Genomic DNA, 17,384 nt, shown 5'->3' on the forward strand with positions numbered 1-17,384 from the left:
CCTATCACAATAGTTTCATGGTTTCCACTGGACTTGCTAAAAAGTGATGGATGTTCATCTGCAGCCACCATGCTGGAGTGACAAAAGTTTCTCTTTAAACAAAAGGTAGTGGAAATCTGGAACTCTCCCTCAAAAAGATGCCCATGCTGGAGGCAAGGGCTGGGGGGGCGGGGGGAGTGGGATCAATTGAAAATTTCAAAACTTGGATTTTTGTTAGACAAGAATATTATGGATTACGCAATCAAGCTGGGTAGGTGGAGTTAAGATTCAGATCAGTCGTGATCTAATTGAACACGGAACAGGCTGAATGGCCTCATGAATCACGAACTGCACAGCAAGTAATTAAGTGAATCATATTTACCACATTTCACAGCATCTACACAGCTTTTGAATCAACCAAGTGAAACAAAGAATTAAAGGGTAAATCATCTAAACATGATCATAATTATTACTGAAATGTAGTATCTAGAAATATAAAGATCCAAGAAAGTTGAATGGTCATTGATTCCAGTGTAGCATGCTGAAATTGAAGTACCGTAACTATACTGTCATTTGATGACCATTGGTATGCTCCTGTGAAAAACAGAATTCTTTTTGTAACATGTTAGCATTTTGCAAAAAATATGGGCACCAAGAATAACAGAAATACTGCAAGAGACAATTAGTTTTTGAATCAGATGCATTTGTGTGCGTATAATATTAGGTACAAAGGCCACATTCACAGAAGACATTCAATCTGAGAGAATCAAGTGACAATATTTTCAACCCAGTCTGTCACTTTATAAAGCAATTAGGTATAGATCTGTAACAATCCAGCCATAATTCATTAGGCTAACCCAAAGCAACTAAAATACCAATGGAAGTTGGCAATGATTGCAATTTTAAATTCTGATAACTGTAACACAATGATTTTCAAGGTCCAGTACAGCTGTTAACAGAGAAACAACTAGCAACCTTGCTTAAAATATTTAAAATGAATCAAAATATGTTCTCCAAAATATTTCTCTGAACTCACAGCAGCTCAAGTGTCATATGAGAATACAAGAGAGAAATTTAAAGGGATTTGAGGCCAAATCAAAAGTCCAGCTTTTGGATGATTTTAGCCACACAAAGGCTCAAAACAATGTTTAATCAAATAGAGAGAGGGTGCTACGTTTCACCATCTATTTCTTCACCTATTTTTGTGCCCCGCTCTTCATAATGCAATTCACTGGGCTGTTTGTCTTCTTGTACAAGAGCTTCTGAAGGTGCTGTCCCATTCTCTGTAGAATCGCAAGTGTCCGAGTCACCATCAGGCTCGTTTTGTCCTGTGCTGAGAGGCTGGCAGGCAGGAACCGCTCCTTTGCGCTGCGGCAGGACAGTGAAAAATGCTTCCTGCCAGTCCTGCTTCTCTAAATAGGCCAGGATTATCTCAAATACTATGGGAAGGAAAACAATCCTCATTTAGGTATCAGACAGCAGGAAGGATTTGGCATTTTATTTATGTCCTAATGTAAAGTTGTTGACACTTAGTGGAATGGATTAGAAATGCACCAAGAAATACCAAAAATAACGTTTGTTCATGTTTGAAAGTATATAATCCATTAATTAGACCCTGTTTGTTATCTCACTGAGCCATGTAGCTCTTAAGGGCCACCTGTGCCACAATTCCTTGAGTCAACTGCATGGCCCAACAATTATTCTCCCTTTACTCTAATGCAACCCCCCCACCCAACCCCTGCTTATTTTTCACACTTCTTTCCTTGTGGATAGGCATCTATGTATAATAAAAGGATGCAATGAGATCACAGATCAGCAGATTGCACCTGTATTGCACCACTCCATGTTACCTTGGTGCTACGATGCAATACCTGACTTTATTTAGTCATAGAATCTTACAGCACAGAAAGAGGCAATTTGATTCATCGTGCCTGTGCTGGTTCTTTGAAAGAGATATCCAATGGGTCCACTGCTCTGACCGACTCTTTCTCCATTATAATAGCAATTTTCTTCCCTTTAAGTATATACCCAATTCCCTTTTGAACGTTACTACTGACTTTACGTCCATCACCGTTTCAGACAGTGCATTCCAGATCGTAATAACTCACTGCATTAAAAAAATCCTTATCTCTTCTCTGGGTCCTCTAGTTACCAACCTTTCTGCAAGTGGAAACTATTTTTCTTACTCTATCAAAACTCTTCATGATTCTGAATGTCTCTATTAAATATTCCTGTAACATTCCCTGTTCTAAGAACTAGCCCAGCTTCTCTAGTTTATCTACTTAACTGAAGTCTCTCACCCCGGTCCCATTCTCGTAAATCCCCTCTGCACCCTCTCCATCCTTCCTAAAGCGTGGTGTCCCGAGCTGGCCTCAATACTCCAGCTGAGGTCTAACTGATGATGCATAAAGGTTCAGCATAACTTCCTTGCTTTTGTGCTCGACACCTCTATTTACATTTTCAGAAGAAAATTTGTATCAATATTTTCACTAGATTATACTTTTGATTAAAAAATGTTAAATGATGAGCTACATACGGTGTTGAACACCAATCTTCCACACAACAGCTTTTGGAGCACTTCAAATGTTGCATTGGTTTCATTTTGCAAATAAAATCAATTTATAGAAAGGCTGATTTATTTACACCATGTCATTTAAACAAATTATTCCAATTATCTGTACATTACATACGAGCTGTACATTAAATATAGCAATTAAACTATATGTCTCATCACAGAAGAAATCTTGGCTTATTATGGTACTTACCATGATTTACAGTCAACACTTTGCGACTATCCATTTTCACATAGTTTCCAAGGGGAAGTTGGGCGTGTGCGATTCCCAACTCCAGTGCTTTATTGTATGTTAGACCCTGAAATGGCAGCCATGGAAAAGTCAAGATAAGTGATGCTGAATCCGTTTTCTCAAAGTACTTAATTTTTGTTTGCGTGGGACTGCAGCTTAATTAAGGGAGCTTCAACAACTTGAACTTATATTGTGCCGTGAAAGGATTGCACACGGCTGCAATCTCCCAGTTACACCTCATCACAGAATGCTAGCTTTAGAGCAGGGAAGATGTGCAGAGTACCTTGTGGTGATTATGATCAACCAAGCCACCGATGATGTAAGCTTTTGTTGCATCCAGATCATTAAGCACATTAGGAGAATCAGAGGTGAGATAAACCAAGTCTTCCTTCTTCATTGCTTCACTGAAATGCTGAGAGGTAATAGTGATTCCCTAATAAAGTCAAGTTATAATAAAAGATGTCATTGCTGTTATTTATATAGCACTTTTAACACAGTAAAACGTCCCAAGGCATCTCACAGGACTGTTATCATACAAAACTTAAACTGAGTCACATAAGGAGATATTCGGGCAGATGAGAGGTAGGTTTCACGGAGCATCTTAAAAGGAAAGAGGGGCAATAAGGGTTAGGGCGGGAATTCCAGAGCAGAGGGCCTAAGCAGCTGAAGGCATGGCCGTTGTCGGATCAAGGATGCACAGGAGGCCACAACTGGAAGAGCGCAGAGATCCTGGAGGGTTGTAGGGCCGGAGGAGATTATAGAGAGGGGGAAGGGTGAGGCCATGAAGGGATTTGAAAACAAGGATGAGAATTTTAAAATCGAGGTGTTGCCATACTACAAGGTCAGCGAGCACGGGGAGTGATGGGTGCACGGGACTTGGTGAGAGTTAGGACAGGATATGGGGAGCAGAGTTTTGGATGAGCTCAAGTTTATGGAGAGTGGAAAATGGGAGACCAGCTAGGAGAGCACTGGAATAATCAAATCTAAAGGTAACAATTCCATTGTCTGATGAATTCAAGTGCAATTCTAACATGTTCTAAAACAAAGGAACTGCATGCATTAGTTTTGAATATACTCATTCCTCATCCCTTTACAGTTTAAGCTTTGATTTTAGTTGCAGAATTATTTCCTTTATGATAGTCACTCCCATATATCTTGCACCAGCTTGTTTTAGAGCAGGACAGGTAGACATCTGGCAGCAGGTGGGCTGCATATACCTCCGCTAGTGGAGCAGAACGTGGAGTTCAAACCTAACAGTTTAGCAAAAAAATGACACTGAAACCATTATATGCTAGAGCACTGCATGAAGTTTGAGGGTTGCTCCATGAGAATCAAGAGGGTGTTGGGTCTCAACACACAGCCCTGTGGAAACAAAGCTCATGATCACCTGGCCAATCACTGCTACATTAAAAACTTAAGTCGGTATTTCCAGGTTAGCAATTATTTTGTGCGAAGTTTCTTTGTACCTTCCAGTTGACCCATCCTTTGTCATTTTCATCCATATTCTTCTTCAACTGTCCACTATGGCTGGTCAAATACATCTATTGAGAAACGAAAACTAAAGTTAATACCTACTCAAAGTCTGTCGTCGGGATTAAAAGACTGAGCTTATATAATACCTCATCAAATCTCAGAAACACCTTAAGGTCCTTCACACATGAATTACTCTGAAGTACAGTGAAGGCAAGATTGTTAGCACATTATACCTTCACACTAGTTTCTTTTACATTCAACTTAACACTCTGCCTCATTTGTTTTAAAAATAAACACTTTTGTATGATATCACTCACAGACCAAGAGGCAATCTACTCTCAAATGTATGATTTGAATTATACACTGGACAAACCCACTGTATCTTCGTGTCTGCATGCAATCACGTTCCCCTCTCCCAGAAAAGCTGTAATTGAGAACTTGTATGGTGTGCCATGGACTCTATTATTTCTTGGTGCATTAATATCCTGATCCCAGAACTAATTCTTGAAGAGTCCAGATTACACAAAACAAATGGATGAAGAGTGAAATATATATTTTGTTTTTTAAAAATTTAATCTGCAGAGTTGAATTCAGCACTTTATTGCGAACTCAACCAAGTCACATTTAAGGTTTCACAACTGACAACATTTTTCATGATGATTCGTCTCAGCAATTTTGTTAGAAGTTACTAGTTTACTTACTGTGATAAATACTGAAGCATTCATAATTCTTAGTGGTTTATGCTCATAGCGATTTTATGTGGCAGGTGGCAAGAGGTGCAGTGAGAGTGGTCAGCTAAGTACAGAGCCACCATAACGCAATGCTTCAGTCCATTAACAAGAAATTTACCAGGAAAATAAGAACCCAATGAGGAAAAGGCAAACTCAGATCAGAAAGTTCGCCACGTTGAATACATTTTATCAGCTGTTTGTAAGAATTAGAGTTTTTAACTTGGGCTGATCCTTGATAAGGACAGCTTGGAATTGTCATGTTTAAGAGGATGGCACCATTTTCGATTTTGTGTATTTCTGTTCTCCAGAGTCGCAAATTAAAAAGCACATCAAAACTCACCTTTACAGGATGTGCTGCTTTTCGATTTTCTGCGTAACACCTCTGAATCTGTTTATGCAGCTTTTTGACATCCTAAATTTGAAAAAAAAAACAATTTTAACCATTATACACACAGACTTTAGCTTTGTGCATCTAACACTGCAAAGGCTTCAGCAGTGAAATAAAAATACGTACAAGCTCATTCCACTTTCCCAATATACTTAGTTCTTCCTTCCCCCACACTGTTTTCAAAAAGAAAATCCACCTGATGCATGCACTAATCCTGGGCTACTGGAGAAAGCAAGTGACCCGTTTCCAGGCTTTCATTAGTATCATTCTGGAAACAGCCACCAGAAAATACACAACTGTATCCCAGCTGAAGTAAAATTGGAATCATGGACATAAACTACATTTTACCACAATATGTCACGACCTTACCATTTCCTTCGATAGTCAAAAATAGGAAATGCAAGACAGCCTATCAGCAGCACTGTCCTGTGTGCAGTTCTGGTGTCAATATTACAAAATGATCGACACACTGGAGAAAGTGCAAAAGATGTTTTACAAGGATGATAGCAGAATAAATTGAACAGGCTGGGGCTCCTTTCTTCAGTAAAGAGAAGGCTAATGGAGGACCGGATAGAGGTCTTCAAAATGACGAAGGAATTTGATAGGGTTGACGTAGAGAAGATGTTTCCACTTGTGGGGGGCGGGGGGTGAGTCCAAAGCTAGAGGTCATAAATATAACATTGTCACTAATAAATCCAATAGGGAATTCAAGAGAAACTTCTTTATGTACAGAGTGGTGAGAATGTGGAACTCACTACCCACAGGGAATGGTTAAGGTGAATCGCACAAATACATTAAGGGGAGGCTAGATAAGTACATGTGGAAGAGAGGAATAGAAGGTTTTTCCTGATAGGGTTAGATGAAGTAGGGTAGGAGGAGGCTCGCTGAAGCACAAACACTGGTACAGACCAGTCACGCCAAATGGCCTGTTTCTGTGCTGTTCTATGTAATTACTGCACAACTTTCGTCACTCTTCCTCACCTTCAACACCATTAAACTATCAAAGCTGCAGTCCAATGCTACACGAAGATTACTTGGAGTGACATCTCTCTTAAAGCGTTTCCTAGAAGACTCTTCATGCCCTTCCTCACTCTGAGTTTGGCGTTCTAGTCTTCTTTTAAGTTTCTTCTCTTTACGCTTTTGCCTGACCCCAAAGGAAGAAAAATATTAGTGGAATGTGGTTAGTTTAGAATTTTAATTGCACTGTCAATAAGTGAAAGGAAAGAAGTTACTAGCTTGGCTATTTCTAGTTATTTAATATACTCATGTCGATATGAGTACTATCATAAATAATTGGCCTCAATTTTAATTTAGCATCTAACACACAAGGCTAGTGTGATCTCATGTTCCTAACGTGTGGCAGTGCCTCCAGATAATTCAAACTCTTGGGGTTTGTCTTGAATGGTTACTTTCACCTGTCAATATATAGAAGAAAAAAAAGAAACACTTGCACATATACGTATGTATATATATAATATATGCTATTCATGACCACCGAACGTCTCAAAGTGCCTTACAGCCAATGAAGTACTTTTGAAGTGTAGTCACTGCTGTAACTCAGGAAACGCAAAGCAAACACCCACAAACAGCAATGTGATCATGACTGGATAATCTGTTTTTGTGATGTTGATTGAGGGATAAATATTGGCCCGGACAGTGGTGATAGCTCCCCTGCTCTTCTTTGAGATAGTCCCGTGAGATCCTTTATATCCACCTTAGCAGCAGATAGGGCCTCGGTTTAACATCTCATCTGAAAGACGGCACCTCCAACAGTGCAACACTCCCTCAGTATCAGAGTGTCAGATGATTTTTTTTTGTGCTCAAGTCCTGGAGTGGAACTTGAACCTTGTGACTCAGAGGTGACTGTGCTACCAACTGAATATTACGGAAACACTGCACTGCAGTCTCAAAAATTGTTATGTGCATACTCAATAATGAAGGGCTACCAAAATGCAAAGCAGAAAGATTGTGGGATGGGAAAGATAAATTTAATTAGCAGAATTAATGGTCTGGATTTTGTGTTGAGAAGCCATCAGCGCTCACCATTATTATGGAGTACATTGAGCAGCAACTTCCAGCATCTACTCATGTGCAATCAAACGTGGAAATCAGGAAGTTGTTGAGTTTCCCTGTTCCTCTACAAACTTCACTACACTGACATCTCGCTGATAGACCAGCATTCAAACACTTGCAACAGCATGAAGTTGTTGTACTTACCTGATAAATATGCAGTAAACATGCCAGAAAAGGTTGGCGCTTGTCCATACGAGTGCAAGTGAAGTTTTAATGGCGCAATAAGCCTTACTACTGCCAAACCTCTCTGGAACTGAAAATTAACTTTTAGAAAATATGGAGTCTCATTCATAAGAACATAGGAGCAGGAGTAGGCCATTCAGCCCCTCAAGCCTGCCCTGCCGTTCAATAAGATCATGGCTGATATGCCCCAGGCCTCAACTCCTCTTTCCGGCCTGCTCTGCATAACCCTCGACTTCATGAGATTTCAAAAATCTACCTACCTCCTCCTTAAATACATTTAGAGAGTTTTTAAAAAATGAATACGTTTTTAACAAACCCTTTTATCTCTTTTTCTCTCTGTCTTTAATCCCATCTTTCGCTCTCTATTTCACCTTCTGGGCATGATTTGGAACTGAATTAACTATTCTAGCTTATACTTTCTGGTTCAGACTCTCTAATTACCACAAGTTCCAATGCAATAGTCCATAGAAAGACTGTGAGCAAATGTAAGCGGAATGAACGGTGAGCATTGTTTGTTCAGCACTGACTGCAAAATTGTTTAAAATTGGTTGCAATTTAAAAATGTTAGTTTTTTTGTAGTTTAGGGTTAAGGGTTACAACAACTCCTAGCACTTGAATAGCTTCACTATTCAGGACACGGATTTGCAATTACTGGTGGTTTACGCACAGTGGTGGACTGATGGGTTCCACATCATTGCTGGAGATGTACTGGCAGCAGCCACAGAGGCAGTTACCTCCTTACTGGTCCTCCAGAGAGCAGGGTGCCCAGACCTTGGGCTTTTAAGGACACGGATTACAGCTTTCACTGAAAAATGGACGGAGATTGCAAAATTCGTTCACTGTAAGTCAGTGGGCCCAGGAGAAATTAAAGTGGAGAGATACTTATTCAATAACATGCTCCCAATTACTTGCGTTGCTCTTTTTGGTCCTGCCACTGTTTCTCCCTCATTAACCTCTTCATCTGTCTTTTTGACATGAGCTCAGTTCTCCCGATATTCCAATCATTTTCCTTCAGTTGATCTTTCTCTTCCATGGGTTTGGACTTGCTGATTCTGCGCTGTTCCAGTCTTTCATTACTTGAATCCCCATCTTTTGCAAAGGCCGCAGAAGGTTCTGTCCCTTCTCCATACGCCTCAGATGCCATGGTTAACTGGGGTTTTGAAACAATACACTACGTCATCACATCAAAAGCTGAAAAAAAAAATCAGTTTCTGGATTAATTTACCTATGGATTTTTTACATGCTTTTTATTAAAAACAAATTCAAATTTCCTACTGTGTTGAGTCACTGATAAAAAGTAATCTGCAGTTTTGCCAGTAAATTTCTAAAATAAAACTTTTTAAAATCCTTCCTTTAATTCTCTCTTTTCAACAGATGGAAGGGTACAGTTTTAGTCTCAAACCTCTCCATAATCAATGTTAATACAGCCCCTAAATCAACAAGGCAGCAAGCAAGTTTTTGCCATATAGACTTCACTTTAAGATTCTCATCAGTTGTCCCCTTCAGCAACCCACACAGAGTTATAGGCTCTTTCTCCAACAAATACAAGAAGATTTGATTTAGAGTGAAAATGATACACAGGAGAGTGGCCAAACAGGAACTGTTGTTGTCTTTTTGATGTCAACTGATTCACCTTGTATTTCTAGCATCTTCTGCTTAGTTCAGATTTCCATAAAGACCACACTTGCCCCACTTTGCCTGAATAGTACATGTGAGAACAGGCATTCAATGAGGTTCCACTTAGAGATTGCTAACAAAAATAAGAGTGTGTGGAATTGGTTAGGATAGAGTAGGAATTGGCAGGATGTCCTAGTGCCGTCCCCTAGGGATCCATATTGGGCTCTTAGCTTTCCATTATATTTATAAATGACTTAGAGGATGAAAATAGGGAGCCATATATCCAAGTTTTCTGACACCAGGTTAGGTTAATTGTGTGATGGGAACAGAAGGTTACAAAGGGACATTGATAAAATAAAGTGGGGAAGACTGTCAGAGATGGAGTTCAATGTGGAGAAATGTGAACTCATTCACTCGGGATCTAAGAAAAATGATCTGTGTAAAATCCAAATGACAGGTAATTACCAAAAATCACCAGAAAGTGTGGACAGGGAGAAACAATCATTTAAAAGGCGAATGGAAAGTTGGACTTTATTTCAAAGGGAACAGGTGGAACAGAGGCGATGCTGTGGGGGGACAGAGAGAGAGCGGTGCGAGCAGGGAAAGTGAGTGGACCACATTGCAGAGGTGGAACAGAGGCGATGCTGAGGGGGACAGAGATGGCAGTGGGGAGGAAACAGAGAGTGGGACCGGGGAGGGAATAGAGAGTGGAACTGGGGAAGTGGTGGGAGGGAAAGAGAATAGAGAGGGGGAGACAGTGGGGAGAGAACAGAGAGTGGAGGGGACAGAGGGGAGGGCGGGGAGAAGACAGCAGGAAGGGGACAGGGGTGGCATGGATGTTATGTAAGAATCGGTTCGGACCTGTATAGGTAAAGAAGTCTCGACACCATTTAAAATCAATTACTTTTTATTGCTTGCAAGCTGAACTCAGTTGATTCTACTGCGCAGAACCACACGCCCCACTGACAGTGTCACAAGTGAGTTAAGTTTAAACAATGCGAGGTAGCATTTATACATTTCAGAGCATACATCACTTGTTATTCTAAATTTAGTGTGGTTGCCTAGGCAATTTACAGAAGCGGAAGGTTCAGCAGATTATTCTTAGCTCACATCCCCATATCTGTCATGAGTTCCGTCTACTCCTTGAGACAATTAGTGTGGTTAGATTAGCTATAAGCTGCATCCTGTTATCACTGTTTCTAAAGCGTTAGCACACTCAGTCTCGAGATCACGAACTTGCAATAGTTAGTGAATGAGTCATTTTTGTCTGCTGAGCTTCCCTGTCCGAACAAACCAGATGGAACATTTTACTGTTGACATGACCTCGCAAATCATGCAGCCGGGAGTTTAGTCTTGCTTTCTCTAAAACCTGTTTTCATTGTTTTTCCTGGGTTAGGGCTAGGAGTCCGAGCAATTGTCCACATTTCCACATTTATATATTGTTATACTGTCTGTAAAGTGCTAGGAACTAGTTGTTATGGGTAATTGTTCCTGTGTGGCCACATGCATGGCTGCACTGGAAAGTCATGTGATATGTAACAGAAAACCAGTTTCACCAGTCCTACAGCAGGCAGTATGGTGGCTGACCAAATAAATGAAAAACTCAAGCCTTTCCAAGTTTAAAGTGTGATTACTTCCAACATATGGGAACCAGAAAACAACAAGACGACGTAACATGGTGGTTGTGAGTGCCTGTGAGTAAACCTAGGACATTTTAAAAGAATTAGATAGGGAAAATGTATCCAAATAATGCCAGAGAGAGAGAAAGAAAAACTAAGTGACTCGTGCAAAAACAAAAAATCAGCTGGGACAGGAATGAATGCACTGCTACAGCCCATGATGAATTGGGAAGCTCATGATGTCACAGAGGCATTTGAGAAGTTTAAACAGATGTGCAGACTGACATTCAGTAGTTTCCTAAAAGGCACTAGTGAAGTGGAGAGGGTCAGTTATATCCTTCTGTGGGCTGGAGATAAAGGACTAAATTTATTTAACAGTTGAGACCTAAAGGAAGAGGACAGCAGAAACCCAGACAAAATTTTTGAAAGATTCAGCACCCATCTCCAGCCAAAATCAAATCATCGGATATACAGATATGTATTTCAAGGCCTCTGACAGGAACTAGGTGAGCCTATTGACAATTTTGTAACATGATTGAAAAATGCAGCCAGAAAATGTAAATTTAAGGACACAGATGAAAGGTTGATAGGTCAGCTCATTTGGGTTTCTGCACATGCTGAAGTACAAAAAGCTCTAATCAGAAAGGACAAGCTCAAAATATCGCAGGCTGTAGACACTGCCAGAGCACATGAAGCCACGAGCAGACAGACGAAGACACTGACTACCCAAACGGCTAGCCTTCAGTTAAGCCAAGAGAAAGGCAGCAGGGTTGATGCAGTGAAACAACAACAAAAGAATATACACCAGACAGAGAGAAAGACGTGCATGAGCTGTGGACGACCACATGAACTGACAGAGGGAAATATTCTGCAGATGGATCAATCTGCAGAGCATGCGGAAAGACCAATCACTGGGAAAAGATGCAGAACAAGGCAAGAATGTGGTAGACGAGTCACCAGAGTCAGAGTAACAGGGCGAATGAGTAGTGAAAGAAACCAAAACATCCATACCCTGGAAGATGACGATGGGTTTGAGAACATGATAGACATAAGAAACGTACAATTGTATGAAATGTCTGGATGTGACAGTTGCAAGAGATTAGAAATTCATACAACTGTTCAGATCAGGAAGAGGGTGAGAAACAAGCCCACAACGATAAATCTGAAGGTGAAAATTGATACTGGAGCGCAGAGTAACATTATCCCGCTCAGACTATACCACAAGATCTTTCCTGAAAATTTGGAGGAAAATGGGTATCCAAGGACAGGTGCCTCAAACCAAACAACGTATGCTAACAGCATACAGAGGAACTGAGATTCAACAGATAGGAACAACCCAAATCAGAGGGATACATAAAAGGAAAAGATGTTAACTGTATGTTCTATGTCACAGCAACAGATGGTCCAGCTATCCTGGGGTTGAGCAGTTGCGAAGAGCTGCAGATTATCTCAGTAAACCATGAAGTGAAGGAGACGACACTGAGGGTTGAAGACATTGAAAAGCACCCTCCGATCAGAAGCAAAGAAGATCTGGTACAAATGTACCCAGAGTGTTTTGATGAGACAAAAACAAGAAATGCTGGAAATACTCAGCAGGTCTGGCAGCATCTGTGGAGAGAGAAGCAGAGTTAACGTTTCAGCTCAGTGACCCTTCTTCATTTTGAAGAAGGGTCATTGACCTGAAACGTTACCCCTGCTTCTCTCTCCACAGATGCTGCTAGACCTGCTGAGTATTTCCAGCATTTCTTATTTTTATTTCAGATTTCCAGCATCCGCAGTATTTTGCTTTTATTATGCTTTTGTTTCGATGAGGCAGTTGGATGCTTTGAAGATTTTGAGTATCACATCACTATTGACCCAGCAATGAAACCAGTGATTCATCCCCCACGTAAAGTACCTGTAGAACTAAAAGGAAAGCTTGAAAGAGAGCTCCAAGAAATGGAAAAAAAGGTGATTGCCAGAGTCACAGAGCCTACAGACTGGGTAAATTCTATCGTGGTGAGAGAGAAGCCAAATGGACGGCTAAGAATTTACCTAGATCCCAAAGATCTTAACCAAGCAATAAAGAAGAATCACTACCCTAGTCCCACACTGGAAGGAATCACACCAGCACTGCCAAATAAAGGCCTGCTCGGGTATATAATTTAAACCAGACCCAGGCCTGACCCGGTCACATCTAACCTGAACCCGACCAGGCCCGAGTCCTTTGGTTTTTTCCTGCGCCCGACCCGACCCGACTACCGGAAATTAATGATGCTTACTCTTACTTCCCTTTCCCTTCCTGACCAAAAGGCAGCAGTGCCACTGTGTCTGACACAGCCCGACCTGACCCGAGCCCGAATGCCGGACCCAGAAGAGCGACCCGACCTAAACCCGATACATGTCATCGGGTTCCGTTGGGTACGGGTCAGGTAGCCATGCTCTACTGCCAGGGGCAAAGGTTTATAGCAAGCTTGATGCCAGAAATGGCTACTGGAATGTGAAGCTAGACGCAGAATCTTCATTGTTGACAACATTCAACACACCCTTTGGATGGTACAGATTCCTGCGTCTACCTTTTGGCCTCAAAGTGAGCCAGGATGTGTTCCAACAGAAAGTAGACAAGACGTACAGGGGATGCAAAGAAGCAGTCAGCACAGCAGATGATATCCAGATATATGGTGTAGATAGAAAAGATCATAACAACCATCTACATGAAGCCATGGAGAGAAGCAGGAAAGCTGGGATTAAGCTAAATGCAGACAAATGCATTGTGAAAGTGACAGAATGCCAGTTCTTCGGAATGGTGTACACACCTGACGGAGTTAAGCTGAGTCCTGAAAGAATCTCAGCCATCTCGGGGATGGAAGCCCCAAGAGATGAGAGAGAGTTGAGAAGTTTCCTTGGTTTGATACAATACTTGAGCTCCTTTATTCCGCACATGTCGGAACACATTTATTTTTATTTATTTATTTAGAGATACAGCACTGAAACAGGCCCTTCAACCCACCAAGTCTGTGCCGACCAACAACCACCCATTTATACTAATCCTACATTAATCCCATATTCCATACCACATTCCCACCATTCTTCTACCACCTAAATACACTAGGGGCAATTTACAATGTCCAATTTACCTATCAACCTGCAAGTCTTTGGCTGTGGGAGGAAACCGGAGCACCCGGCAGAAACCACACGGTCACAGGGAGAACTTGCAAACTCCGCACAGGCAGTACCCAGAACTGAACCCGGGTCGCTGGAGCTGTAAGGCTGCAGTGCTAACCACTGCGCCGCACATGGCAAACCTGTGGGAGCTGATGAAAGAAGATGTAGAGTACCAGTGGTCAGAGTCACATGACAGGAGTTTCAACAAACTCAAAAAGATAATATGCAAGGGGACAAGCCTGTCATATTACGACAGAAAGAAACCTGTCACTCTGCAAGTAGATGCTTCCACAAAAGGACTGAGAGCAGCCCTGGTACAAGAGGGAAAGCCAATAGCATCTGCATGCAAAGCCCTAACATCAGCTGAGACAAGATATGCCAACATAGAAAGAGAGCTTTTGGCAGTCATGTATGGATGTGAGAAGTTCCATACATATCTCTATGGGAGAAAGTTTACAGTGGAGAGTGATCATCGTCCAATGGAGCAGATCTACAAGAAAAATCTATGTAAAGCACCAGCAAGACTGCAGAGGTTACTCTTGAGGCTTCAGAGTTACGATTGCACTCTGAAATACAAAGCAGGAAGAGAAATGGTGCTGGAAGACACCCTATCTCGGCCGTCACCACTGGAGAAACACAAGACAGAAGATCTAGGTATAAAGATTCATCACCTAGTGAATGTAACACCACCGAAACTTAGTCAAATTAGAGATGAGACCAGCAAAGATGAGAAGTTACAGATGCTGTCTCAGCAAGTGATCCAGGGATGGCCTGATAAGATACAGCACACACAGCCAGCAATACAGCAGTACTGGTCTATCAGAGATGACCTTTCACTAGAAGATGGTGTTCTGCTGGCTGGATCCAGAATAATCATACCCAAAACAATGCAGGAAGAACTTCTCCAAAGGATACATGTAGGCCACATGGGAATGGAGAAGTGTAAGCTCAGAGCCAGATCAGCTGTGTATTGGATAGACATAATCAAAGATATCGAAAATATGGTGTCTACATGCAATGTATACCAGAAGTACAGAAACACACAGCAAAAAAAGATGATAGCTACTGAAGTACCACCCAGACCATGGCATACTGTAGGAGTCAATTTATTCACACATAATCAAGAATGATATCTCAGTCTCAGACTACTACTCAAAGTTCCCTTTTATCCGGAAGGTGAAAGACTTGAGAGCCACAACAATAATCTCAGCAGTACGAGTTCTGTTCGCTGAGCAAGGGATTCCTGAAAGGTTAATATGTGGCAATGGCATCCAATTTACATCCAGAGAATTTAAGGAATTCCCTGACCAGCATGAGCTCTACACCATCACCTCATCACCACACTACCCACAGGGACAAGGATTAATAGAAAGACATGTCCAGACTGTCAAAAGAACACTTAGGAAATGGCAAGAGACAAAGGAAGACCCAAACCTGGCCTTATTGTCACTCCGATCCACACCTTTCAAGGCTCACATGAAATCACCTGCAGAGCTATTGAATGGAAGAAAATATAAGACTACTCTGCCAAGCAAAATACATCCTTCAAGTGACCAGGAGGAAATGAGACAACAACTCACTGACTTCAAGTATGCTAAATCCCGACCCGAGCTGTTGAAAGGACAAACTGTACATGTACAGGATCCAATCATGAAAACCTGGAGCCCAGCAAAAGTTGTTGGTGAAGCCGAGACCCCAAGGTGACAAATCATTGAGACCGAAACCAGTAACCAAATGAGAAGTAACAGAATCCATATTCGAACTAGACCTGAGCTGGAACAGAAAAGACCATTACCAACATCAGAAACATCACTATCCAGCGAGACAACATTAACAACATCACCAGCAAGTGACACAACATCACTGTACAGATTGCCAACTCACCACTGAGAGCAACAAATACCAATTCTACAAGATATGGCACAACATCTTACCACCCAAGCGATACCGTGAATAATATTTTTTAGAAAAAAATACATGCTATAACTCTAAAAACTGGTTCAGATGATTTCCAAAAGTCAGTTGATAATCTTCTTTAGTTATATTGACAGTTATAATGAAACAAGGGCATTATGTTTTAAAGAAAAAGGGATGTTATATATTGTTATACTATCTGTAAAGTGCAAGGAACTAAATAGCTAGGAACTAGTTGTTATAGGTAAGTGTTCCATAGGGCCACATTCATGGCTGCACTGGAGTCACGTGATACGCAACAGAAAACCAGTTTCACCAGTCCGACAGCAGGCAGCATGGTGGCTGAGCAAATAAATGAAAAGCTCAAGCCTTTCCAGTTTAAAGTGTAATTATTTCCAACAACTGGCAACCAGAAATCAAGAGGACGTAACAGGGGAGTCAGCGGACAGGGGTGGCGCTGAGGGGGAAGGGGGGTGGCGCTGAGGGGGGAGTGGCGCTGAGGGGAGGGGGGATGGCACGGTGGGGAGGGGAGGGGTTGGAGGGGGTGGCACGGAGGGGAGGGGGGGGATGGCAGGAGATGGCAGGGAGGGGGGGGATGGCGGGAGATGGCAGGGAGGGGGGGATGGCACGGTGGGGAGGGGAGGGGAGGGGTTGGAGGGGTGGGCACAGAGGGGAGGGGGGGATGGCACGGTGGGGAGGGGTGGGGGTGGAGGGGGTGGCACAGAGGGGAGGGGGTGGCACGGTGGGGAGGGGTGGCACGGAGGGGAGGGGGTGGCACGGTGGGGAGGGGTGGCACGGAGGGGAGGGGGTGGCAGGGAGGGGGGGATGGCAGGAAAGGGACAAGGGTGGCATTGGTGGGGTGGGGGGGGCAGAGACGAAGGAGGGGACAGTTAAGTGGGGGGGGGGGGAGGGGGAGGGAGGGGGGAGGGGGAGGGGGATTGTCCTGCCCATCCTTTCCATTTCCATAGCAACACGCCGCGAGCCCCGCCCTCCGACCGTTAACCCGGAGCCTCACGCGGCGCCCTCTTGACGCCGTTCAATCGGAAGGATATCCCAGTTTGTTATGGAATCCGACAGCGGGTTTTTAGCGGCTCACCCTGTGTCCAGCGGGCGAGCCGGGACTGAGCAGCGACCGGGAGCGGAGCCGCCGCTGGAGGAGGAAAGCGGCGCCGCTTACTGACGTCATCACCCCGCGCCCCCAGTGGGGCGGTGACCAGGGAAACACATGTCAACAGGTGAGGGAGATGCTCAGAGTGAGTTTGTGCCAACTCAGCAACTGTTCTACACATTGCAAACCCTTTATTTTCAACGTTTGCTTATAATATTGGAACTTTCATTCATTATTTTTATTTGCAACCTGATTTCTGGGGCAAATTATTGGTGACCGTCTCATTTTGCAGCAATAGTTTGCATTTACCTTAGGGTGGCCGTGTTTTCCAAACCAAATCCTGACACCCAC

At 42.7% G+C, this 17,384-nt stretch overlaps 1 protein-coding gene across 1 annotated transcript; it reads right to left on the reverse strand.

The window, feature by feature from the left end:
• Nucleotides 1-362: 362 nt before the first annotated feature.
• On the reverse strand, nucleotides 363-17,119 carry trmt10a (tRNA methyltransferase 10A). The gene is made up of 8 exons (XM_068046348.1): nucleotides 17,022-17,119; nucleotides 8,540-8,822; nucleotides 6,357-6,519; nucleotides 5,328-5,399; nucleotides 4,250-4,324; nucleotides 3,067-3,216; nucleotides 2,745-2,850; nucleotides 363-1,418 (listed from the first exon to the last, which is right to left on the reverse strand). Exons 2-8 carry the CDS (start codon nucleotides 8,773-8,775, stop codon nucleotides 1,150-1,152), a joined length of 1,071 nt encoding a protein of 356 aa, XP_067902449.1. The 5' UTR covers nucleotides 8,776-8,822; nucleotides 17,022-17,119; the 3' UTR covers nucleotides 363-1,149.
• Between the last annotated feature and the right edge of the window lie 265 nt (nucleotides 17,120-17,384).

This window comes from Heterodontus francisci, chromosome 1 (genome assembly GCF_036365525.1).
Source record: "Heterodontus francisci isolate sHetFra1 chromosome 1, sHetFra1.hap1, whole genome shotgun sequence".
NCBI lineage: Eukaryota > Metazoa > Chordata > Chondrichthyes > Heterodontiformes > Heterodontidae > Heterodontus > Heterodontus francisci.